Here is a 27,375-nt window from a genome sequence, read left to right on the forward strand (position 1 = left end):
CTGCAGTTCGGACTTCGTATGTTTACCAATCTTGGTTAGTTCATTACGAACATATATACTATGTCCAGATTCCCTATCGTTGGGTGGGAATATTTATTAGTCAGCTGTCTATTGATGCTAGCAGGAAAACAGGATAGTTCTTCATGGTTGAGTGGTTCATTTTAGTACTTGCACTGCTGACTTCGATGTACTTTCCCGAATCATTATGCTACTCGGCTTCTATACTGACAATATTTCGTTTCAACTTGCATCACACTTCATCCTCTCACTTTTGTTGTTACTATTATTAGTAGGGTTCGGAAGTTGAGGAAAAATCTTTTTTTTTTCTTTTTTTTTTTTTTACGAGTGCCCGAAGTCGAGGCTTAACATAATGTATGTTCATTTTGGGTCATTGTAGACCAGAAAATGGTAGATTTTATTTGTCCTTTTTTGCCTTTTTCGGTGTTTTGTTTTTTAGTTTATTGGTCTTTTTTAAAAACTTTTTACAGCTCTTAACGTCTCTTTTTGGAACTTCATCTTTCGACTATAAATTTAATGGCCATTAACTCGAATCAGCACCACCTCTTAAACATCTTTTCTTTAGTAAAGAAAATTCAAAAGATAAGACATTCTCCAACGACTGGACTGATAAGGAGGCAACAATCACAAGGCTAAGGAGGCGTAACAATGTCCTCCAGCAAGGGGAGGTGAGGGTGGGGAAGTTTTCTTATTTGAGTTTGTAGTTGAAGAACAGACTGTTAACCTACCAGAATCTTGTATTTTTTGAGCATTGTATTCATTGAATATGTAATTCTAATTAAATTGGTTCTTATTTTTGCGTCCTTTTTTCCAGTTTTTAGGTCATTTTTTTAGATATTTTTAGGTCTTATTATAGGTCCTTTTTATTCAATTTTTAGGTCTTCAACTTCCGAGCCCTAATTATTAGATATGTATTACTTCTGTTGGCGTTCTCTGTAGCTTTTGTTCCCAGCTGATAGTGGCAAAGATTGTATTCATGTTCCAGGGGTTGTTTACTGTAAAAATTTAACACGTTAATCTCTTCCAGCTTTTCCGACAATATGATGGTTGATATTCATCCACTCCGTATGTTTTTACAATATTGACTTGATTTAATTTATACAAATAAGCGAGTATTTGATTCATATCTCGCTTTGAAAAAAAGGATCTATTGGGAGATGACGTAGTTTCTCGTTTGCATCTGTATCAACTAGTTGTAGGCTATTTATGTGACTTCTTTATTGTCAGACCAAGAACAAAATCTATTATACAAAAGATTACAACAAAGATTATACATTTAAATCTTCTGTCTGACAATGAGATGTATGTCTTTATATGTGTAAAACTGTACCTTTTTAAGTCCGTTCAACTTCTTACTTTTTCTATTACCTTGTAATACTTCAACAATGTTGCATCCTTGTTACTAACCCCACTATCAAAAGTAGTGTCACAAATTGGGAATTTCCACACACAACGTCAGTTGTTCAATTAGATGCATACTTGTAAATGAAAAGGATAAATTAACTTCTGATAATCTACAAGTATGACGATAAACTTGTAATTTATTTGCCTATCGCGCTGAATATACATGCCTTTACATACAAATTTTGAACTAGAAATTATATTTTGGTACCATAAATACATGTCAATGTACATGTGTGAAACTTTCCCTCCTAGGAGAAAGATCCATTCGTACAACAAACAAACTCTTCTGCCATGTAGATACCACTTTCACACACTGGAATAGTCAAGGGGTATTACAAATTCAACAAAGTAGAATCAGTACTAGTAGAAAGCAAAATATGGCATAAAAATAGTTTGGCCTTGTTCAAAACTCTACATAAATCACTGAAGATTTATTTTAAATAAATGAACTAAAATTACAAACATATATATCTGAATTTCTCAAAATAAATGTGTCAATGATCAGAAATTTATAAATATCACATTATACTGATAACATATGACCATTTCTAATTAATTTAAATGTTTTCATAAGCAAGATAATAAGTTTTACTCTTTTAAATAAATTAACAAATATCATTAACGTAGCAAATATTTAAAATTCCCAGCAGTAAAATTTGCATTCAGTTTTCACCTTCTCAATTCTATTACTATCACCATTTACACTAAATTCATTGTTATCAAAGGAATGTCTGTTTACGTGTAATGTTAAATTATAGTATATGTGACAAAGTTCGGATGCCCAAATAGAGCAGTTCGTAGAAGTTACGTACAACAGACATCTGTTAACAGATCTGAGACAGAATATGTGCATATACGTATGTTTCTAATATCAGTGTTTGGTAAGCGTAGCAAATAGGTGAAACAAATTCAAATTTGCATAGTAATTCGTAACTTGTATTTCCAACAGAAAAAGAAATATTGTTGTTGTCTATTCTATTGTTGTTATTGTTGCTAAACTGGAAACTTAGCAATAATAAGAATAAATATTTTACTTAGGCATGAAATAATAAGAATAAATGTTCTTTTGCATCACGAACATAGATTATAATAAAAAACAAAGTAGTGAAAAAGTAATGATAAATATATTTTAATGAAGCGGTACTAACTTTCTCATACACAGACTGTCAACAGAGGTAGTTGGTTTTCAATGTAGTTATATGGATTAAATGCTGAATCCGTGATGTCGCGAATTGATTTCACAGTCCACTAGGCGATTCTCTATTTTTATGGCAAATACACAAACACTTAGTTTCAAACAGATGTTAATTTCTTAATTCATATTGTAGCCAAAAGCTACTTGTGGGTGTCATTATTTGAGACAAGAGCAGCCCAATCTACTTTCACCTCTTGATGACAATAGCTGGTTATAACGTTCGCAAGACTTGGCTCATTGATAGTCCGCACGTAGCTTTTATGCCCTTCTAACAGTTTTACTGCTGATAAGAGAAGTTGGTTTAGTCTGTCATTTTACCTATGTAGGTATATCTATGAAAATGTGTGTGTCCACGTGTGTAAAATGTTCTAAATTATAATATACCTCTCTACAACATCACAAACAACAACAAAACTAGAAAATAAACAACTGATGGTCCTGGTGGTGCAAAGGATTTTTTTTTTAATAATCTGTAGTTTATTCAGTTGCATCAGGTCTCATCAGCTCCAATCCGATCTGCCATTCTTTCTGTTTTTTTGTCACTTAAAAAAAAGTACAATGTTCATGACAAATGCTTTTAAAACCTCACTTCACTTTAACACGGAGGAACACAATAATGGTAGAATTTCAGTTGTCTTACATATGTTTCTAACCTAAAATGCATTAAAAAATGTAACGGTATGTGCTAAATAACAGAACAAGCGAAACGAGACTTAGGCATAGCTAGCACATGTTTGAGACCTTTGTCTCGTAAAACTGGTGATAAAATTTTGAAGTTCCTCTCTGCAAAATCACTAGCACTACAGATTCGAAACGCAAACTAGAACAAACTTTTAGAACACAACCTCGAACAACAAAGCAGTCTAATTTTTCTTTCCTGAGTAATAGACATACATTAAGTGTACTAGTCAGAATCTTCAATGTGAGTTTGTCGTTAACGAATGCTCCAGAGCTCTCATTTCTCGACGTATAAGTAATAATCTGAAAAAAGAAAATAGGAAGCATGAACAACTTACCATTTACATGTTAACTTACTTAGCGTTGAGAAAGAAAAAGCATGTGTTCGCATAGATATATTTATTACTGCATATATTGAGAATAGCTTTTCTTGAGAAATAAGAGTGGAGAATTAACTAACACAGAAGATAAATTAACTAGAATGAAAAGAAAAAAACACTGCTAGATTGATTACCAACCAACGCAACAAGATACTGAAGTAACTACGAGCTGAACGTAACAAAAGTTTACAGACAGCTCGAGAAACCATTACACAAAATAAATTAATTTATGCGAGCTTTAAGTTGAACCATGCTTAATCACATGTATTCTTCTATTATTTCTAAATTTTTACAGTCTCCTAAGCATATCACTTACTACGGATGATTCCATACCGGGACCAAGTACCTGGATATAACCTATATATCGTCTGAAAGCTCTTGGCATGAGGAGTACGAAACCGTTTTCAAATCCCGGGCAAACCCGCAACTTCACCCTACAAGGGACCAGTTTGTTAGTATTTGTGACCCTATGTATGACATGTTCGACAGAAGTAAAAATGAATGTTACGATCCTTAACACGTAAGCATCTGAACCCATTATGTTCCTTTTTGGCTCGTTGTTAGAAAGTGGCTTTGGCAAGGGTTTGGTAATATCACTTTGCACCCAGACGTACCCATTTGGTCAGTGTTGCCAACGAATTGTAAATATAATGTGGCAAATGGTTCCTCTACCACTGGACGTATATTCATGTAACGTGGCATAAACATCATTCATCACTAGAGAAAATATACTATGGACGTATTCCTCTCTCAAGGACCCCAGTTTGTTAGTGTTGCCAACCAATTGTAAAAATGAGAAGGTGTAAAAACAGGTTCGTATGATGAGAAATTTATACACCAACCTTGGTAGAAAAATCACACGATCACACGAAACATCACATCATATAGCAAAAAGACATTGATTGTGACCATTTCCCAACCATTCTAGGTTGTAAGTCTTGCCAACCAAATTTGAACATCACGATCTTGCAATTGAACCAATATATAACAAATGTGACATAAGCAACATTGGACAATGGAAAACCTAGCATGGGTCACAGTCTAATTATGTTTGCCAATGCTGTGGACTTCATGCAATAATCTTGAATACTCGCATTAGTTGGCAACACTGCCAAACTGGGATGCTTGTTAGACGGGGACACTCACACTATGTTTTCCATTATCCAATGTTGTTTCTGTCACATTTGTTTCATATTCGTTCCATGGCACCAACGCCATTTGCAACATTGTGATGTTTACACTTGGTTGGCAACACTGACAACCTAGAATTGTTGGGAGATGGTCACACTCAACATCTTTGTGCTATAGTATCGTGTGATATTTCTGCCAAGCTTGGTGTGTAAACACCGTGGCCGCGGTGGCTCAGTGGTAGAGCGTTCACCTCTGGTGCTAGGGGTCTCGGGTTCAAACTCTGCTCCCGTCAAGTATGAACTTTGTGGTGGACAAACACCGTGTGCGTGGGTTTTCTCAGGGTTCTCCCGTTTCCTCCCACTCTCTTCATTCCACCATTTCATTCATCTCTCACAGTCTCCTTTAGCCTAACCGGCATAACCGTGGGACGTAAAACTCAAAAATTTCATTTCATTCTTTTTCCACCACAAAAAATTCAAGCTATTCAAGAAGTGACAAACAATAGATATTGCCTGTTTCTTCAATTGACTTTTCTCAATCGGTTCTGTAATGAAATTTCTAGTTGTACTACGTCCCATGCAGGCGCGTGCTCACAACTCATTTTGTCGATTTTTTTATGGGTTCAAGTTCAATATGAGGACAAATTATAATAAAAGTTGTAAAATCGCCCCTAAAATTATACTGAATTTAGAGAGAAGTTAGGATTTTGAGGAGATCTGAACACTCAGGACTGATCTGCGTAGGTTTCTGGCTTCAAGCTATTGCCCCTTAGCTAAAGGAGATAGATGAATGATGAATCTGAAATATGATCTAGTTGACGGGTTGAGAATGTGGGAGAAACGAGAGATCTTGGAGAAAACTCACGGACATGATATTGTTCATAACAAATTCGTGTGCGGAGGATCAAATCAAGGACCACTTGCACCAGGGACAAGTACTCTATGACTGAGCCATCGTTCCTCCCTCTCAGTCGATCCTGTAAGAATCATTTGGTTATATACCCATTACTATACATATTTAAAAGTGAAATTTGAAACGGATACAAAAACTAAGTAATAATGAAAAATTAAGTACCTTCGTTTATTGTATATTTATTTATTTGCTTCTAGAATAGAGATACGATAATATTTTCATGATGCATTGAAACAAGTATGCCTTCAATTTCCCTCATTTCTAAAGCAAGTAAGTAATTCATTTGACAATTCATTATTAAGACCATGACACAGACCGACTGTTTAACGTAGAATCTATATCACACGTATTCCATCGAGAATCGAACCCTGGTATCTTATGCTGAAGACGCGTTTACAAACCACATAGTATGAGCATGTAGAAGTTTCAAAATATGCATGATGTTCCGCAAGTCTACTGCGAACCCAATTTACTGATCCAACGTGAGTGTTGTCTGCCTTAAATTTACTATATATGACTTGAAAATTAACTATTCTATTCTCTGTTTATCGTTATTTTATAATTTGAATTACAGTGTACAATTTTCTGTGGCTTCGCATGTTTGTTTACGCAATAACATTTCAGTGGTATATCAATTTCAATGTAGTTCACGAATATTCATTCGTTCCCTAAATACTTGCAAAAATAAAGGTATACGCAAGCATACATCAGGTGTTATTTAAAAATCCGCAATTGTAAAATACACTAAGAAAGTGGACATTTTTGCCTTAATAATTTCAATTTGAGCGTCGCAAACAAACAATGATTCGAAATTCTACTGTGGAGTATTCTGGTTTCTGTGTAATGAGTAATTGTCTGGTTTCTGAGTAACGATAATATGAGTAATTCTTTTGTGTGTATGCAAGAAGCGAACAAATCCGTCCCACTTCGGGACAACACCACCACAGAGCTTACAATCCGCCATATTTTCTCTTCTTCTGCGGTCGACCGAAATGGATTATTTTTCTCGTCACGAAAAATATGTGATAAGAGCATAAGAGCAAGCGTTTAAAGGACTGATATGTGAGGCAGGCGATTGGTTGAATGAGCCAAGCCAGAACACGTGAACACAGAGTAATATCAAGCATCGTGACTTACACTATGTTCTTAAATACCTCATATACATCAATCAAGATTGTAAACTCCATATTAAAATAACTTTTTTCTTCGGTCGTTCCTTATTCGTATATAGGAATAAACGTCCATATTGTTTCTTAATTATTTTTGTTCGTATTGATTGGGAAGGCACTTGACATTGTGACTGCATTACAGAACCGCCCTTGCCCTATAGTATAAACATCTAACGAACGCTCTCATTACGAGAATTCTGAACACACACACACACACACACACACATATATATATATATATATATATATATATATATATATATATATATATATATATATATATATATATATATAAAATGAAAGTATATCGATAAAATTGGAGGGAAAAGAGAAAAGAGGGAATCTACTATCTACTATCCAGAGTTATCTGTAGTACATAAGCGATTATTAATTTATTAAATAACTTTTCAACTTTTCTTTTTTATTAGATACTTCATAGTTAATACCATACAATGGCAAGTATGAAAAAAACTTAATTAACAAATAAAAGAACAACTACGCTGAAAGTAATTCATCCCCCTTTGTTCCGAACTGAAAACTAAAGCACTAGTTTTCTGTAATTAATATTAAATTTTATATTAAAATAACCGTAAGTCGGAGCTTCAGTTCTACGGTGTGGAGTGTTCTAATAACAAGAGTAAGGCCTCTAAATTACTGCTATTTTATTATCTAATTTAATATTAATAACTGAAAACATGTTTTCAAGTTTTCAGTTCGGAACAAAGGTCATCATAGTTTTTCATCAATTTTCTTTATTTGGTAATTAACTAACTAACTCTATGGCCTATAGAACCCGGAGGTTCAAGCCGCCTTCACAAAAGCTCTCTACTGACTTCTATCCTTAGTCAACTACATCCAGTTTCTACTTTGTATTCCTATTTCTGAGAGATCCATCTTAATATTGTCCTCCCACCTACACTGAGGTCTTCCTAATGGTCTTTTTCCGATTGGATTTCCAATTAAAACTTTGAAAGCATTCCTTTCTGGCTACATGACCTGCCCACCCGAATCATCTAGATTTGATGACCCTAACAATGTTTGGTAAACTGTATAAATTATATAGTCCTTTTTTTCTGAAGTTTCAACCATTCCCCTTTCCCGTTCCTCTTGGGTTCAAAGATTATTTGGTAATTAAGATTTGTTTTAGCATTCAAGGCTTAAAGCATTAATTCGAGTTCAACTGCTTTCGTTACACCAAATTAGTACTGGGTTTTGCATTAGGACAACTCTCCCCTACTGTTCATATTTATAAAATTCATAAATATATTCATAAAATATTTAACTAGTACTGTTCATTATTATTCTTTCTCACAATCAAATGATCTGTATTATACATGTACGAGAAGTGTGCAATAAGTTATTTACCTACACAGAAAGGGAAAAGTGGATCATAGAAGTCTGATACGCACGGCAAGGCCACTGTGGGGAACCTCGCTGTCCAATTTGAGGTTAGTTGGAGCAACGCAGTGGCTGTGAGCAAACTGTGTTACCCCGCTTGGCAAATGTTTCTGCGACGCCGCAAGCAATGGATTTGCTGCTGGTGACAGGGGACAAAACCTGGATCCACCATTGGGATTCTGAGTGGAAGCAGGAGTCCATGCAGTGGAAACACCACGATTCCTCGCCCCCGAAGAAGATCTGCACACAACGAGGTCCACCAGGCTGTTTCCCAGTGGTTTGTATTCAATGACAGAGACTATTTTTTTTCGCTGGAATTTCTCCGCTGCCCACAAAGTGACAACAGTGCATAGACCTCCATGGGGACTACATCGAAAAACAGTAATGACCAGATAAGCCTATCTGCATTCCTTCCTATCTAGGTAGATAACTTATTGGACGCTCCTCGTAATATGTTATAACTCTACTTTTTTCATTTTAAAGTGGTTTTAGCATTATTCGTCTATGTTAAAGTTAAGAATAAGACTGTTTAAAATTGAAACTTTATCTCTACATGAAAAGTTACAAAAGTTCAACGAAAGGAAAGTCCCATACAATTTGAATACGTTGGCTTCCTGCGCTTTAATATCTACAACACACCCGATGCGAGTTCGTAATGATGTAACTAAAAATTGTACCTTGCCCGACATAAGTTTACTTGTTGTTGTCTCAACGCAACCAAGGAACGTGCTGCGCTCAATTCGGCCTCAACTTCATTGTACTCCCTTCTCATGGTGTTCGTTTCCTCGCTTTGTTTCTCTACCTACAATGAAAAAGGTTCGATTACTTATTACTTCATCAACTGAAGGAATATTAGTTTATTTCGTATTATCTTGAAGAGACAACAGTATGTTAAAATATACCTAAGTTGCTGAAAAAAGAAAAATATAGTTCCATGATTTACTCCAGATTCTTAACCTGTCAGTGAATGAATAACGTATGTGATTGTTGTATATGCAATTCCAGAGTTTCCATCTATTACAGACAGTGGTCGCAGTAAGACGGTATGTAGTGGTATGCCATAGCGCCTCTGGTTTCTCAGTGATGAAGACATACCTCCTCTGGTTTTTCAGTGATCAAGACACACCGTCACTGGAAAGTGGGTGCTAATATATCATTTTTATACACAGTAACTGAGGAAATTGCTTTACACGTCAAAAATGTTATTTCTTATGTAGAAGTAATTTCTAAGTTGACAACACCAGCATTTTTGTTTTTTTGTTTTTTCCTACCTTTTGTTTTTAACATGAGGTGCCTACAAAGAAGTTCATCCCTTTCTCCTATGCAACAACTCGTGTTGGTTGCAGATAAGGGTCACATGATAGAAAGAAATCAGTCATGGGCCCAATCCAAACAAAAGGCAGTGTATTGATCTGACGTTTTAAAATTGAAATCCGAAAGTATTGTTATGAGTTCGCTGGGACTTCTTTTGTGTCTACAACTGTTAGGAAATACATAACAGAGTCTGATATTTACGAGAAAAAATATAGCTTATATAATCAAAAAATCTCTTATTTTGCTTAAGTGTTTGGTTATTGTGTGATGTGTCAAGAATATTAAATTGATGGAGCTTATATATTTTTATTAAAAAGTATTTTTGCAACTTTCTAATAAATGGATAACAACTTCCAGGGGTTGGAATTCCTCAGTCAAGTGAAGAGTCCGGGAGTTAACCCGAGGGAAATTGTTAAAAAATTGTTAATGTTTAAGTCGGTTTTAGAATATTTTTGGGTATAATTCTCTATAATACAACATAAGGAGGTACTTTTTTTATTATTAGCAGAAAGTTGGAGACGAGGCCAAAGCCTCTCCATACCCCACCCGTAACAACGGAAAGTTCTCTCATTGTTTTCAGTCATTATGTAAATAAAAATGCAATATTTTAGGCAATACACCATCGCTGTATTTCAACACTTAGATAGTTCGTATGTCAAGTCAAAATCGTAATAAAACATACCGCTTCTCCTTCTTTTTCCACTTCGAACACTGATTACAGATAAATTAAGCATGCTTGTAGAATGTCAAGAATTAAGAAATATGGAATGTTGCATTACAAATTTAACGTATATTACAGTTGGCAAGCTGATCCTTTGCTCTATTTTGTTTACCAATTGTACGAACCTCCCCGATAAACACCACCTTTACAAGACACTTATGTATCGGGTGGGGAGGATTGCGTGCTACAGTGAAATTTAGAGCTGTGTCGGTGATAGTTCACTACCAGAAGGGCCACCCCTACCGAATTGGTCTAAATAGAGTAGCCAGACGAAGAGTGTTGTGGGAGAAGGCAGCAGTTCTCCAGTAGCCAGGTTGGCGGAAATCATAGTGATTGGTACGGCAATTTGGACATTAGTCCCAGGCGTGGTCAGAGTGACTTTAACGGCTGGGATAGTGCGGGGTGGAAGGCAACGGGAAACCACCACTCTATTTTCCCTAGTTTGCTGGCAGCAAAAAGAGAACATATGAACAATTGTCTTTCGCAGGTCAAAATGTAGTTCCGGAGGTAAAATATCTCCCCATTCTGATCTCCGGGAGGGGGTGGCTTGGGAAGGACTATTGGACGAGAAAGTAATAATGGGGGGAAGACAGACAAAGAAAGAAAGACAAGGAAAAGCAAAAGGTTTAGGATAGGGACATGGAACGTACGTACTATGTTACAGGGAGGAAAATTAGAAAATCATAAGGAAGAAATGAAACAAAATAATTTAGATTTGGTAGCCGTTTGTGAAGTTAGATGGGAAGGTAATGGAGTATTGAAAAACAAAGGATATAGAATGTTTTACTCAGGTAATGAAAAGGGCGGTCATAATGGCGTAGGAATAATTCTTGGAAACCGCTTAAAGGAGAAGGTAGTGAAAGTAGAATTTATTGATGATAGAGTTATGATGTTAAGACTTAAAGGGAAAACGAAGGATCTAGTGGTGATACAGACATATGCACAGACGACTTCGCATGGAACTGAAGAAGTAGAGGAGAATTATGAGAAAATAGAAGAAATTATAGATAGGGATAAGAAGGGTGCATGCATAATTCTAATGCGAGATTTCAATGCAGTTGTGGGAGAAAAACAGGAAGGTAGTATCGCAGGTAAATATGGTTTAGGCGAAAGAAATGAAAGGGAAGAGGGACTGGTGAATTTCTGTAGACAGAATTCACTAGTAATTGGGAACACTTGGTTCAATCAGCACAAGAGAAGAGGATATACATGGAAATCACCAATAGACGGCGGAAGATATCAGATAGACTATGTTATGATTCAGGACAGGTATCGGAATAGCTTAAAGAACGCGAAGACCCTTCCCGGGGCTGATATTTTCTCTGATCATAATCTTGTGCTGGCCGAAGTAGATACTCAACTGAAAATTGTAAGCAGAAGAAAAGTAGGTAAAATGTTCAAACGAAGAAAGAATAGGTGCAGGTAGTAACGCACGGTGGGAACATATTAAACATTGCTTACAGCAGGCTGCAGAAGAAGCAGTAGGTTACCGCAAACACAAAACTGCTAAGAAACCATTGGTTACAGAGCAGGTGTTGCAGAAAATGAAGGAGAGGAAGATGTGGAAACAGGTTGATAAAGAAAAGGGAAGAAAGATGTACAGAAAGTTAAATAATGAATTACGAAGAGAAACAGACAGAGCGAGGGAAGAGTTTTACAAAAGAAAATGCGAGGACATAGGAGAATTAGAAAGAGTTGGGAAATGTGAGGAAATGTACAAGGAGGTGAAATCTATGGAATTTCGGAGGAAACAAGGGGGTATTATGATGGCAGTAGAAAATAAGAATGGGAAGGTAGTCAGCGAGAGAAATGAGGTCATACGAAGGTGGAAAGTATACGTTGAAGATTTATATGAGAGTAGGGATAGACCGTGTAGCCTAAATGTTGAAGTAGAAAATGAAGTAGGTGAGGATGATAAAGGATTTAGTATTCTTCGGGATGAGTTTGAAAAGGCTATATCCGAGATTAGGAATGGAAAGGCAACCGGAATAAATAACATACCAATCGAATTCATTAAAAATATAGGAGACAAGGGAAAGAAAGGATTGTTCCAACTATGCAATGAAATATATGAAACAGAAGAATGGTCAAAAGACTTTCTGGAAACGATCATGATACCGATGGCTAAGAAATCGAACCCAAAGAGATGTGAGGATTATAGAACTATTAGTATCATATCTCATGCAGCTAAAATTCTGCTCCGAATACTGAACAGAAGGTTATATGAAAGAACAAATAAAGAAGTTGAGGAGGGGCAGTTCGGGTTCAGAAGAGGCAAAGGCACAAGAGATGCAATTGGATTATTAAGGGCGATCGGTAAAAGATTTATAGAAAAAGGGAAAGAGGTGTATGTTATATTTATTGATCTAGAAAAGGCTTTTGACCGCGTGAATTGGGAATTGTTGTTGGGAGTTCTAACGAAGATAGGATTGGAATGGAAAGATAGAAGACTCATAAAAAACTTATACATGAACCAACAAGTAAATGTTAGGATAGGGGAAGAACTGACGGAAGAGAGTGCAATTGGAAAGGGAGTTCGAGAAGGATGCTGCCTCTCGCCAACACTATTTAATGTCTATCTAGAAGAGATAGTGAAAAAGAGTTTACATGATGATGATGGCATTTCGGTAGGAGGTAGAATGATTAGATGCATAAGATTTGCAGACGATATGGCGCTTGTTGCAGAATCTGAAAAGAAAATCAATAAAATGTTAGAAAAAATGAGAAAGGGCTTTGAAGAATATGGGATGATAGTAAATGTTAGGAAGACAAAAGTCATGGTGATTGGAATGAAGGGGTCTTTGTCAAATAAAAATGTAGGAGGGGAGAAAATAGAACAAGTGAATAGCTTCCGATATCTGAGTAGTGTTCTTAGTAATAACATTAAGTGCGAACGTGAAATAAAAGCAAGTATAGGAATGGCGATAGAAGCCTTTAGGAGGAAGAAAAGTCTGTTTTGTGGGACCTTGAATAAAGAGTTGAGAAAAAGACTCATAAAATGCTTCCTGTGGAGTGTTGTACTGTATGGGGCGGAAACGTGGACATTACGTAAAGGTGATGAAAATTGACTGGAAGCCTTCGAAATGTGGGTGTGGAGAAGAATGGAAAGAATTAGTTGGGTCGAGAGGAAAACGAATGAGAGAGTGTTAGAAATGGTGGGTGAGAAAAGAACACTTTTAGATATTATTAGGAAGAGGAAGAGAAACTGGTTGGGGCATTGCCTAAGAAGAGATTGTATCATAAGGGACGTCCTAAAAAGTTTGGTGGCGGGAAAGAGAGGGAGGGGGCGAAGGAAACTACAATTAATGGATGATATAAAAACAGAAAGTTCATACGCGAAGACGAAGAAGTTAGCGTAGGACCGTGGAGCATGGAAGCTTCTCAGCTGCGGTAAGTGACCTGCCAATAAAGGCAGAATACCTATGATGATGATTGTACGAAGGTAATGTAAACATCAAAGATGGATATATCTTGAATGGTTGCGAATGAAATCTCCGCCGCAGATGTGTCTTTTCTAAAGACAGATATAACAGTTACGCACCATTGCACTAAACTTTCTCCCTCTTATTTCTTAAACTAAATGACGCTATACTGCGGTTATTACCGCCATATTTACTTATGAAATATGAACAGAATTATACTTAAGGAAAATTTCGTCCGAATAAAAGTCACCCGTAAAAGTAAACCATACTTTGTGAGCTTCTTCATTTGAAATAACTTATGGTATAAATATCTTATTAATGGAATGTTTGGATAGTCGTTTTTGAGAGAATCGTAAAAACAACTTAACTCCTCACAACACTAAACTACCGCATTTAAAGTGACTTAATGTGTATAGCATATTTAATAATAAAACATTTGAGGACCACAAGGAAAAAACGCTAAAGGTCAACTTTTCTTCATTGAAAAAAAAATCTTTTTAAGCTTTGAAACAACAACCTACTTAGTATATAACAGAAACAAAAAAAAAACATTGTAAATAACGTATGCACTATTTGTCTAAAATACTGTATTACGGATTCTACTTCTCAAGGCGTGCACACATGTCCGTAAGTCAATTTCCATCAAAAAGTGATATTTCGGTTTTCTTCCCTGTGCTCTTCATTCATTATTTATGAAATATGAACAAATTCACCTCAGTCTTAGTTAAGAAAACCACCTTCTCAAAAAGAACACATCCCTTGAGTAAAAATCCCTTGTGAATTTATTCAGGACAAATGAGTCAATCCTCATTATGAAGTTATTAATGAAATTTTTATTTATGAAATATGAATAAAATCGCCAGAATCTTTTTAAGAAAATCATTCCCCTCCCAAAAAAACTCACCCACCAGAGAAAACCGTCCCTTGTGGAATTTTTCAGCACAAATGAATTATTCCATATTGTCAGAGGAATGAATTATTCCATTTGTCAAAATATAAACAAAATCACCAGAGTCGTTCTTGAAAAAATTATCCAGAAAGAAACAAACCGCAAAAGTACTATTCTATCCAGGTTTTTTGTAGATTAGATCTGATTTTTTGAGTTTAGTAGCCCTCTCAGCAGCAAAGCTATATGAGACGTGGATCTGCAGCTTAACATGGGATCCAAACCACATGAGCTTCCGCCGGGAATCGAAATCGTTTCTCCCACGCCAAAGATGCGTACGTGTTACTGAAGTGAATTTCCAGCCAGAATTAAAGCGAACGTTCCATTTGCCCCAAATAATATTTCAATTAAAATCCATAATGAATAACAATAATTCAATGCTGATGCCCCTGCTTCCGAGCTTGGGTCCGACAGAACTGTCAGTAGGAATTTCCATGACTGTGACTCAAAATAGATTTCTAAAAAAATAAATAAATTTATAATATACTCAGAAGTTCAACGCCATTTCTAGGAAAACATGCGCGTTGTCTACAAGGGTGTGATTGGCGTGATTAATCTCAGGTACTAAAAGCACAAGTTCCACTTTTCTCCTACCATCACAATGAATATTTTCCTATTGGTGTGATAAATTTCGATTGCCTGGTGCAGTGCTGGTTACGGCTGTTTTGAAATCGGTTCATGGGATGCTAACCAATGATGTCGGCGCCGTGGAGCTTCGTATAGGACCCACTTTTTATCACATGTCAACACCCTGTCCAGAAATGGCTCCGAAACAGTAAATAAACACAGGCGACTGCCGCGTTGCCTTCTGGCCCGGAGTCAAAATATGTGAGACCCATTGACCCAACTTGTAGTGCTTCACAAGTTGATGGATGTGCTGCCGAATGGTTTCTCCACACACTGAATTGTAGTCCCAGTTCCTCATTGTACATGTGTTGGTATTCTGGCACGTGGTGGTTTCGGGTGTTTCGTCATCGTCCTTAACAGTCTTCATCCCGGCGAAATTAAAATACTGCTAATTTTACAATAATTATGTGATATCTTCAAATATATAAAAGATAATCGAAATGTGGAACAAGAGCGCCCTAGACAATATTATTTTACATAAGAAACCGTTATCACGACTCACTTATCTGCTTTCGATTTCGAGCCATTTTGAATTTCGGGATTTATTTTCGCGTTTCTAAACAGCTGAAAACGGAAAGCCACTAGGTGACTTGAGATAACGGTACCTCACACAAAATAATATTGTCTAGGGCGCTCTTGTTCTATATTTCAATTATCTTTTATCTATTTGAAGATATCACATAATTACCGTAAAATTAGCGGTATTTTAATTTCGCCGGGATGAAGACTCTTAAACTTGTTAAACCATCGCTGCAATATCCGCTTCGTCACGACACCCTCAACAAAGGCCTGCATATCTTCTGTCCCGCTACAGCGGCGTTTGATCTCCATTTGAACTCGTTCAGCATACATGCTCTTATGACGCTCTGTGGATGTCCCATGTTCCCTCTGTGTTCACGCAAGTTCACGGTGTGTCTGAATTGCCACAACCAAGTAGTATGTTGGATATAGCCACACCAGCAACTGACGTTCGCCTTATCTCCATTCGCATTCAACTCACGGTGTGAGATCCAATTGAACACAGACCTCCACGAAAGGGGACAGAACTTTCTTGGTTACCTTTATAGTTATGCACAAAAGTATAGCGTTTGGTCCCGGGCAGTAGTTCTTGATTAAGCATAATAAAAACTATCTTGAATATAATTTATGGATAATAATAATAATAATAATAATAATAATAATAATAATAATAATAATAATAATAATAATAATAATAATAATAATAATAAGCTAAAATAGTGTTTTTAGTTTTCCAGAAGGAAACCAAAATTTTCCTTTCTTTCAGGCCTCAAAAACACTAGCAGCAACACATTTTTTGGCTTTGTACATTGTAGCTGCCCCCCCTAAAAAATGACAGCCCCCCCTACACAAACCTGCTGGCTACACCCCTGCAATTAAGGTAGATAACATCTAGAGAAATTTTGAACTCCATGTGACAAATAGTTTTCATGTTCTTTTGGAAAGTATATCACTATGTTATCGTACACGAAGCAATAATTTTGGCTGAAAACGTTAGACACAGACTTAACAAAATGGTACACTTACATATCACAATTACAAAACAAAGTCATTTGACAACAATTAACTCACCTGCTTTTCTATAGCATCAGCCGGCCAACCTCGCACATGGTTTACTAAGTCATCTCTGTAATACTTTGGTACGGTAGGCGGAGGATCGGGTTTTTCTGATGATGAGGCTTGAGCTAAGCTACCGTCTCCTTGAGATAGACTCTGCAAAGAGCTCAAGCTACTTGTACGGTTCAAATCTGAAATAAGAGTAGCAAAAATTACTTTCGAATTACAAAGTGCTTTTTCTTACTTGGTAAAAGTTAATATCAAATTTTATTCGAATTAATCCAATTAAAACCAAGAATAATGCATTCACCTTTTATTATAAATTTGAAAGAGTCCATCCTCATACTGTTGCCAACAAGATAAAACTAAAAACAATATGTGAGATTCATTACCGCAGAGCGATATCATAAGAGACAGTTCTAAGTAGAAATACATAATTCATTTGCCATTTTCAAACACAATGGAATGATATTTTGTTTGTCCTCGTTAGCAAGAAAATTGCCATTTTATTTTCTAAACAGCACGGCCTAAGGATCTAAATACAAAGCAAAGACAGTGATGTGTTTATTTACGGGTTACAAACTTTAGAAGAAAAGAAATAGTTGTGCTCCCATTTGAAGATTTCCAAAGAGTAAGAAAAAAAAGAAACGAAAAAAGAAAGAAAAAAAGAAAAAGTAGGGGATTTGGAGGGAAGTCGGAAGTGTTAGGAACCGGCAGCTCCACGGTTTTTGTGTTCGGAATAGCGTGTGCTGCGATGTATTTCGTCACGGTATATTTGACGTTTTTCTTTTTTCTTTCATTCTTTTCACTTATAAGGGTGAAAGATATCGCAGTACGCGTTTTCCCGAATACAAGAGACCATGCTGCTGTTGGCCCTTAATACTTCCGACATCCAGCGAAAGGGTTCTGTGTTCACTGCTGTCAAGGCTCATCTTTCGCCTACTTTGGACCAATTAAAAAATCACAGCATCTCAAAATTAGGTTGACGCCATGTCTGGAAATTACACCCTGCAGGGAATACTCTGTATATCCATTGAACATGGAAGAAATATGCATTTTTTGGATTGCGTATGTGTTACTCCCTGTACGCTCATAAAGACCACTATCAACAGTTTCTCGAATTCGAAAGAGGGTCTGTTGAAATTTAACTGTCTCGCGATTTTGGACAGCCCTAACTCTGAAACTATGTACTTTTCCAAACAAGTCCATATGAACTTTTTTCTCTTATTTTGACGTAAGGAGTCACCTCTTAAAGTTTTTCGGTATAGTTCATTAATACCCTGTATAAGCATTTACTGCTTTTTAGTTCATTTTATTAAAATGTCTGTCCTAAGGTGGAGAGGGGTTCCAATGTGTGCCAAAGTAGAGTATCTCAGGAGGTCCTATGTTAGGGAGATGAAACTTGGTGTATAAACTCCTTATTTAAAAGAAGCGGACACATCCCCAACTTTTTAAAGAAAATCTACTTTTAACAAGAAGAAGAAGAATTCGTGCTATATGTTTATTTTAACATGGGTTCAAATACTGGTAAATCAAGCTTTTAAAATAAAGAATCTGCATTTAACTGACAAAGAACGTCCATGTTTGAATGCAGGAAATTTATAAATATATATATACTTAATAATTTTGTGATATAGTACATTTATATTAAACAAAATTTCAACTCCTTTTCCTCTTGTCACATTTACTTCTGTGTGAGAGAACCATATTCGGTTCCATGAGAGCTCATGTAGTTCGATTCCCGGTGGAAGAACACATAAAAATTATTTCACAATCATTAGCTTTTATTAATCATCCCTCTGCTTTAGCCTAAAGACATAATCTTGGGATGCAAAACTAAAATGTCATTGCATTTGTTTGTATTCGAAAGGAACTGAGAGAGTATTCCACCCTGACAGCAATAATTGTAAATACGCCATTGTATGCAACAGAACCAGGATATTGTATAGAATTTACTACTATAATTAGGTTTGTGACAACTGTGTAAAAATACCGCTAGAAAATTATTATATATATATATATTATTTTTATTTTTCCCAAGTTTTTAATTTTTTACTAGCCTTGGTTAAAAAAGTAAAGCAGATTTTACCCAAGATTTCTCCATTTTTATCGTTCCTTTACAATACTATTACTGGCCCAAAACCACGGTTGATTTTTAGGGGGGAGACAGATGTGTAGATTATCATAGTTTGGACCAGAAAAAGAAAATATCTCGTAATTTTATATTTTCTATGATACTTTTACATTACTATCTCCTGACTGTCTGAGCATCCCAACAGGTTCTCTGGGCATGTACGGAGTGTGATGTTTCACAGTGGCCCTTGTTTCCAAAAACGTGGTCAAAAGTCAAAAAAATAAATTTAATCCTTCTAAAACTTAGCACATGGAGGAATTTTAGATTCTTGATGTCGAAGTAGATATTTAAAAAAGTAAGCAAAAATGAAAACAAAATGACGAATCCGAAATAGCAAATATAATGAAAAATAATTAGATTTCAATTAAAATTAACCCTTTTAGGTTCTTTTGTAACTTTTGTTACTGTGCCGTGGTATCGTCTTTGATCGCTTATTTAGGTTCTATAACAGATATTTAGGGCGGAGTTTTTTTTATTGTTCAAGTCAAGAATAGACCAAAGTACGCACCAGATGCGTTTTGAAACCAAATGGTCAACTTGGCGGCGTCAAGTGGGGACGAAGGGGCGTGACCTTTTTGTTTTTTCTTAAGGCAAATTTCAAAAAAAATTCACGCGTTTAGTTTTCAGGATATAAGATTGGAACTTTGCATACGGATTGTGTGTACCTTTTAGTATGTCTCAAATTTTTTGAGAGCCCTATGCGAAACTGGAGCCGAGCCCGAGGGGCGCAAGTGTTCCCAAAAGGTGATTCTTTTCAGAAAAATTTCCGGATTTTCCGATTTTTCCGACTCAGGTGTATGATACGGACATGCGAGTGGTACCGTTGGAAAGGGCATGTTATACTAAAAAAATGACGTTTGAACCATGACTAGGCCAAATAGTAATGACGCAGTAAATTTTCATAGGGCCTACATGAAACATTTTTTTTCCGCCCTTTGTTTTCAGATACAAGATTGGAATTTTGCACACACATTATGTACACAACAATGTATTATTTTTTTCAAAATAATATCCCTACGTGAACTCAGACCCGGGCCAGAGGGGCAAAGTGTTTTGGTGGGTTTCTCAAAAAATATTCAGGGCTTTTCCTGAATTTTCCGGTTCATGTGTAGGCTATGATACGGACACGTGAGTAATACCGTTAGAAAGTGCTAGTTATACTAAAGAAAATGGCGTTTAAACCATGACTATTGGTCAAATAGTAATGACGCAATACATTTTTGAAGTATTCTTATATATATATATGTATATATATATATGTACCGGGTGCGTCATTTATAATGTCAAACCTTGATGACGGAGAAACCAAAAGAGAGAGAGAAGCGAAACTTTGCACGAAGCAACTATACAAAGGGGCACATTGGTAGACGTATTATTTGACATCACCGGATGAACAGTGTTCCCAACCCAATATAAAGATATGATTTTTTAAATAGAACGACCTAAATTGTATTTCATAATTTAATTCAACACTAAAAAGGAAGACGAAAGATATGCCACCCGCAGGTCAGTGTTGCAAACTTCTCGAGAAATAACGTTAAATATGTGTCACATTTAAACGCCTTTTGCACACACAGGGAGTGAGGTACACACTAGTTTTGCACAATAATTTAGATATTGGCCAGATCGGTTTAAATTGACACCAAGTTTAGATGGGTCCGTTAAACAGTGTTGACATAACAGAAAAGACAAAAGTCGAGTTTGCATATGGAGCAATAACTCGAAAAAGGCCATAAGTGCATTACGGTATAAAATTTATAAGACAATTTGTTATGTCATAAGAAGCATTCTCACGTTTATTTGAAGTTGATAAGTCAAGTACTTACCGATATATTCGGAATTTTGTAAAAGCTGGGAATTTTGCGCTGTAGAAGTTGGTAACGCTGTCTCAAATTCCCACTTTTCCCTCAACGTTGAGAAATTCGTAAAGAAGTGGTTGAAACAAAATATAAACATTAATAAACACACAAACGATGAAAAAGAAACTTTTTTCAGTACTTGAAATGACTAATTAAGCGAAATTTACTGGATATGAAAAAAAAACGTAAGGAATTAATAGGACTTCATATGACAAGATAATACAAAGACGTAGAAGACATGTAGGTACCTAGTACCTACTTTCGCAGGATGAAAATATTTATCCTCTTATAAGTTTGGGATACCAATATCAAAACAAACCAATACTCACTGTGTACATTACCAGCATGTTACCAATTCCTGTTAACAGATACATGGAAAAAGTATTCAGCATGTCACACATTATTTTTAAAAAAGTACAAAAAAATATTCCACTTCAAAATGAGAGGGTAGAAAAGTGAATATCTTGAAAAACAGTACATGTACTCATAAAAGAATACATCTGGTAACCCTACATATCAGTATGTGCAAATCTTTCAAACATATGATACATACCTTCGTAGCTCAATCCAGATTTGTCACAGTAAAGCAGCTTGACCTGTCGTATCGTTTAGTGGTGGTTATCGTTAATTGGATTGTTTTGATTTTGGTGTCCCAAACTTATAAGAGGATAAATATTTTCATCATGCGAAAGTAGGTACTAGGTACCTACATGTCTTCTACGTCTTTGTATTATCTTGTCATATGAAGTCCTATTAATTCCTTACGTTTTTTTTTCATATCCAGTAAATTTCGCTTAATTAGTCATTTCAAGTACTGAAAAAAGTTTCTTTTTCATCGTATGTGTGTTTATTAATGTTTATATTTTGTTTCAACCACTTCTTTACGAATTTCTCAACGTTGAGGGAAAAGTGGGAATTTGAGACAGCGTTACCAACTTCTACAGCGCAAAATTCTCAGCTTTTACAAAATTCCGAATATATCGGTAAGTACTTGACTTATCAACTTCAAATAAACGTGAGAATGCTTCTTATGACATAACAAATTGTCTTATAAATTTTATACCGTAATGCACTTATGGCCTTTTTCGAGTTATTGCTCCATATGCAAACTCGACTTTTGTCTTTTCTGTTATGTCAACACTGTTTAACGGACCCATCTAAACTTGGTGTCAATTTAAACCGATCTGGCCAATATCTAAATTATTGTGCAAAACTAGTGTGTACCTCACTCCCTGTGTGTGCAAAAGGCGTTTAAATGTGACACATATTTAACGTTATTTCTCGAGAAGTTTGCAACACTGACCTGCGGGTGGCATATCTTTCGTCTTCCTTTTTAGTGTTGAATTAAATTATGAAATACAATTTAGGTCGTTCTATTTAAAAAATCATATCTTTATATTGGGTTGGGAACACTGTTCATCCGGTGATGTCAAATAATACGTCTACCAATGTGCCCCTTTGTATAGTTGCTTCGTGCAAAGTTTCGCTTCTCTCTCTCTTTTGGTTTCTCCGTCATCAAGGTTTGACATTATAAATGACGCACCCGGTGTATATAACTAACTAACTAACTAACTCTATGGCCTATGGAACCCGGAGATTCAATGCCGCGTTCACAAAAGCTCTCCACTGACTTCTATCCTTAGCTAACTCCATCCAGTTTAACATATATATACATGAAAAATGGGTCACCTGCAGACTTTCAAAAATTTCTCTCGACCTTAGTTTCTAAGATACAAGATTGAAATTCTGCACACGTATTGTGTATATAACAATATCTTTTTTTAAAAAAAATCCGATCCCTACGTGAAACCAGGCTCGGGCCAGAGGGGCGCAAAAATTTCAAAAAATTATTTTTCGAAAAATCTCCCGGATTTATCCGATTCTCACGTTTTTGGTGTATAATACGAACAAGAGAGTGGTACCAGTATAAAGTATGTTATATCCTGAAAAAATCGAAGTATGAACCTTGATCCTACGATAAATAGTAAGGAAGCAGTAGCTGTTTACGTGAAAGTCTAAAATTTACCTCAAAAAGTGGAAATCCTAAAAGGGTTAATATTGGGATATTTCCGAGGATTTTACAGGATTTTGTGTAACTATTTAGAAACAAAATACTGGATATAAGTTAGCAGTTTTAAAATAACAATGATCCATTTTTAAAAAACAAAAATCTGTATTGAGGGTTTCGCAGGTCGCTGATTTTGAATTTTAGATAAACAAATCATAAATCAGATTTATTACTAGATTAAATGAGCATTTTTATTTATTTTTTTTTATCAAAGAAAAATAGAGCTTGCAATGCGTGCTGGAAATGAAATTTATATATTGCTGGTGAAAACCTAGATACAGAGCAAGAGGGAGAAGCTGTTTTTCGTTTTATATATATGAAGAACGATTTGGAAAGTGAAAAATTGTTTGAGAGTGGAATCTCGTAAACTTTAGACTTTTGGATATTTTTAATGTTTGCGATTTAAACTGAAAAGAATAAAAAGTAGTATAAATGCTCCAATAATTTAATAATAATCATTTTTTGCATTTTATTGACAGTTGAAATTATCTACTTTCAGCCGTTGACTCCATTAAAATAAGAAAAAAATAAATTACCTAGGAATACAAGAAACTTGGAGCGCGATTCAAAGCTATGTTGACTTGAACTCTGAGGGAGGTCCGATGTGACAAGTTCGATGCTTAAATTGAAATTGGGTTCTCGTCGTTTCTGACGACGAAGAGACCAACTTGACTATTTAGGATCTTAAAGGTCTCCAAATTAACCTTCGATTTAGAGGATTTTCTGCAACATTTCTGGTAAAAGGGACCACTATGTCTCATATGCGTTACCTCGGTCGATACATAGTTGCGTTACAGGAAGGTTTTCTACTAGATGTAAGGATAGGGCATTCTGATCACATCAATCCAATAGAATTTGGAGGAGAATATGGTTGACTAATATCAAATTTTATAGGCACGGTGTGCTGCATTTTGAATCGCATTTCCCATCTGATTATCAACGCTGAAACCTACATTACATCTTTAAATAATAACAATTGATTTTTGTCAAATGTACACCTAGAAATTAATTTTAGTGTATAATTATAATTATGAATTGAAAGAGTATTTGTCCACAGCTATTCCTCATTCTTAAAAAAAATCAATTTAAAGGTAACTGTCAAACACATACCTTTTCCTTGATCTACTTGGTCCTGGATTTCAGAACTTGTAGGTGTTGGCGGTCCTTCAATAGTAGTAGTATTACTAGCTGTATCCACCTTCAAAGATGTCAAGGAAATTTGTTCTCCATCTGCTGCTGGAATAGAATATCTTCCTTCATCATAACTACTTCTATCTCCTACATTTCCTTCACCACTACTGCCAGTATCTCCCTGGTGGCTCTGGCTCTGAATGAAATGCAATTTAGGTTGAACTAGAGTTGGGTTTTGTGATGAGAACGTTCCTAGAGGGAATGTCTGAGAGCGCTGAAGAGGAGGACGATCTTCTTGTGATGAGGGCGTTCCTAGAGAAAAGGTCTGAGATCGTTGGATAGGAGGACGATCTCCTTGTGATGAGAGTATTTCAACTGGGAACGAATGGGATCGTCGAATAGAAGGACGATCTTCTTGTGATAAGGACATTCCTAGAGTAAAAGTTTGAGATTGCTGAAGACGAGGATAACTTCCTTGTGATAAAGACTCTTCTACAGGGAAGGTCTCAGACCGCTGAAAAGGTTGATCTATAGGTCCGGCAGGACGAGGAATTAACTGGGGCAATGCTGCAGACGACATAACTGGACCTTCAGAGCTGTTCATTTCTTCCAATTCTGCGGAATTTCGGGGGTACATACCTTTGCAAGTGGACGTGCTATCTCTATGATAAATATCCATATATTGAGTCTGACCTACCGAAGTAGTCGAAGAATCTGAGATAGTAGCGATACAAGGATTTGTAGACTGCACCACTAAACCTGACACAGGTTGGTTTTGCGACTGTGACTGAACCTGGCTTTGCCTGAAATGCCATTCTGGTTGTACATACGTTGGATTCAGCGATGAGAGCGATCCTAGAGGGAACGTTTGAGATCGTTGAAAACGAGAACGATCTTGTAATGAAGGGAAGCTCTGACTTCGCCGAAGGCGAGGACGATTTTGTTGTGATGCCGTCTCTCCTAGATAGAAAGTCTGAGATTGCTGAAAAGGACGATCTCCTATAGGTCCAGCGGGATGAGAAATTAACTTTGACAATGTTGCAGACAACATAACTGGACTTTCAGTGCTGTGCATTTCTTTCCATCCTGTAGAAGTTCGGGAGTACATGGCCTCGTAAGTGGGCGTGCTATCTCCAGGATAAATATCTGTATCTTGACTCAGGAATTCGGGAGTATTCGAAGAGTTTGAGATAGAAACAGCAGAAGAATTTCTAGAGAGAGATATTCGCTCTACTAACTCCTGTGCAGGCTGGACTTGTGACTGTGACTGAACCTGGCACTGACTGAAATGCCATTGTTCTACTTGCGTTGGATTTTGCGATGAGGATGTTCCTAGAGGGAAGGTCTGAGATCGTTGGAAAGGAGGACAATCTTCTCGTGATGAGGGTATTCCTAGAGGGAAGCTCTGACATCGCCGAAGACGAGGACGATCTTCTTGTGATGCCGTCTCTCCTTGTGATGAAGGCTCTTCTATAGCGAGTGTCTCAGATCGCTGAAAAGGACGATCTATAGGTCCAACAGGACGAGGAATTAACTTGGGCAATGCTGTAGACAACACAATTGGACCTTCAGTGCTCTGCATTTCTTGCAGTTCTGCGGAATTCTGATGGTACACAGCTTTGCAAGTGGACGTACTATCTCCAGGATAAATATTCATATATTGAGTCTGAAATATGGGAGTGGTCGAAGAATTTGAGTGCACCACTGATCTTGGCACAGGCTGGATTTGCGACTGTGACTGAACCTGGCTTTGACTGAAATGCCATTGTGGTTGTACGTACGTTGAATTCTGCAATGAGGGAGCTCCTAGAGGAAACGAATGAGACCGCTGAAAAGCTGGACGATCTTCTTGTGATGAAGGTATTCCTAGAGGCAAGCTCTGATATCGCCGAAGATGAGGACGATCTTCTTGTGATGCTGTCTCTCCTTGGTAGAAAGTTTGAGATGGTTGAAAAGGATCATCTCCTATAGTTCCAGCGGGATGAGAACTTAACTGGGGCAACACTGCAGAGAACAAAACTGGATTTTCAGTGCTGTGCATTTGTTGCCATTCTGTAGAAGTTCGGGAGTACATGGCCTCGTAAGTGGGCGTGCCATCTTCAGGATAAATATCTGTGTCTTGACTCAGGAATTCGGGAGTATTCGAAGACTCAGAGACAGAAACGGTACAAGAATTTGAATAGAGAGAGGTCTGCGAATGTGATTGCTCAAGAGGAGGACAATCTCCTCGTGCTGAAAGTTCTTCTAGGGGGAAAGTCTGAGATCGCTGAAGAGGATCTTCGATAGGTTGAGTAGGATCGGAAATTAACTGCGGCAATATCGCAGTCAACAATACTGGACTCTCAATGTTGTGCATTTCTTGCCGTTCTGCAGAAGTGTGGGGGTGCATAGTTTCGTAAGTCTGTCTGCTATCTCCAGAAGAAATGTTCATATCTTTAGTCTGGGTTAGGGGAATGCGTGAATAATTTGAGATAGTAATGATACCAGGATTTCTGGAAAGAGAGGTCTGCACTGGTACAGGCAAGATTTGCGACTCAACCTGGCGTTGAATGAAATGCCATTCAGATTGTTCCTGCATTGTATTCTGCGATGAGATTTTTTCTAAGGATAATGTATGAGATCGCTGAAGAGAAAGACAAACTTCTTGAGATGAACCTTCTTCTAGAGAGAAGATCTGAGATTGTTGAAGAGGAGAACGATCTCCTTGTGATGAAAACTCTCCTAGTGGGAAAGTCTGAGACTGCTGAAAAGGATGATCATCTATAGGTCCACTAGGATGTAAAATTGACTGAGACAATCTTGGAGCCAACAAAGTTGGATCTTCAACGCTGCATATTTCTTGCGATCCTGCAGATGTGTCGGAGTACGTAGCTTCGTAACTTTGCGTACTATCTCTAGAAGGAATATCCATATTTGTAGTCTCTGTTCCTAATAGAAGGAGAAGAAATAACATTAGTAATGTCATATTTATACTAAATACCACAACATATATAGTCTACAGTCATTTTAGAAAAAGGTTTCGTGCTTTAGCTACACGTCTATCTATTAGAACTAAAACTGGAAAGATGCATACAACTACGAATTCACTTATAGATCAGTTTCTCTTAAATTTAGGAACTATAATACGAGTTAATAGACCTGAAAAGTGGCGTGACTTTAGGGCCTGAAAGACCTGTAATGCAGGCGATCCCGTCATGACTTGGAGACACTCAGCATCTTCCCTTTTCTGAACAAGAAAGGTTAATTTATGTATTATGGTAACATTGTAGAATAGTCGTAAATGTTTATTATAG

At 36.6% G+C, this 27,375-nt stretch overlaps 1 protein-coding gene across 1 annotated transcript; it reads right to left on the bottom strand.

Annotated features, from left to right (window-relative positions):
• Nucleotides 1–3,071: 3,071 nt before the first annotated feature.
• LOC145673814 (uncharacterized) lies at nt 3,072–27,006 on the bottom strand. The gene is made up of 4 exons (XM_081743580.1): nt 24,062–27,006; nt 16,906–17,081; nt 8,963–9,087; nt 3,072–3,598 (listed from the first exon to the last, which is right to left on the bottom strand). The coding sequence occupies exons 1-4, from the start codon at nt 26,991–26,993 to the stop codon at nt 3,535–3,537; spliced, it is 3,297 nt and encodes a 1,098-aa protein (XP_081599706.1). The 5' UTR covers nt 26,994–27,006; the 3' UTR covers nt 3,072–3,534.
• Nucleotides 27,007–27,375: the final 369 nt, after the last annotated feature.

The sequence above is a fragment of the Thermobia domestica genome, chromosome 17 (genome assembly GCF_964235325.1).
Source record: "Thermobia domestica chromosome 17, izTheDome1.hap1.1, whole genome shotgun sequence".
In the NCBI taxonomy this organism is placed as follows: domain Eukaryota; kingdom Metazoa; phylum Arthropoda; class Insecta; order Zygentoma; family Lepismatidae; genus Thermobia; species Thermobia domestica.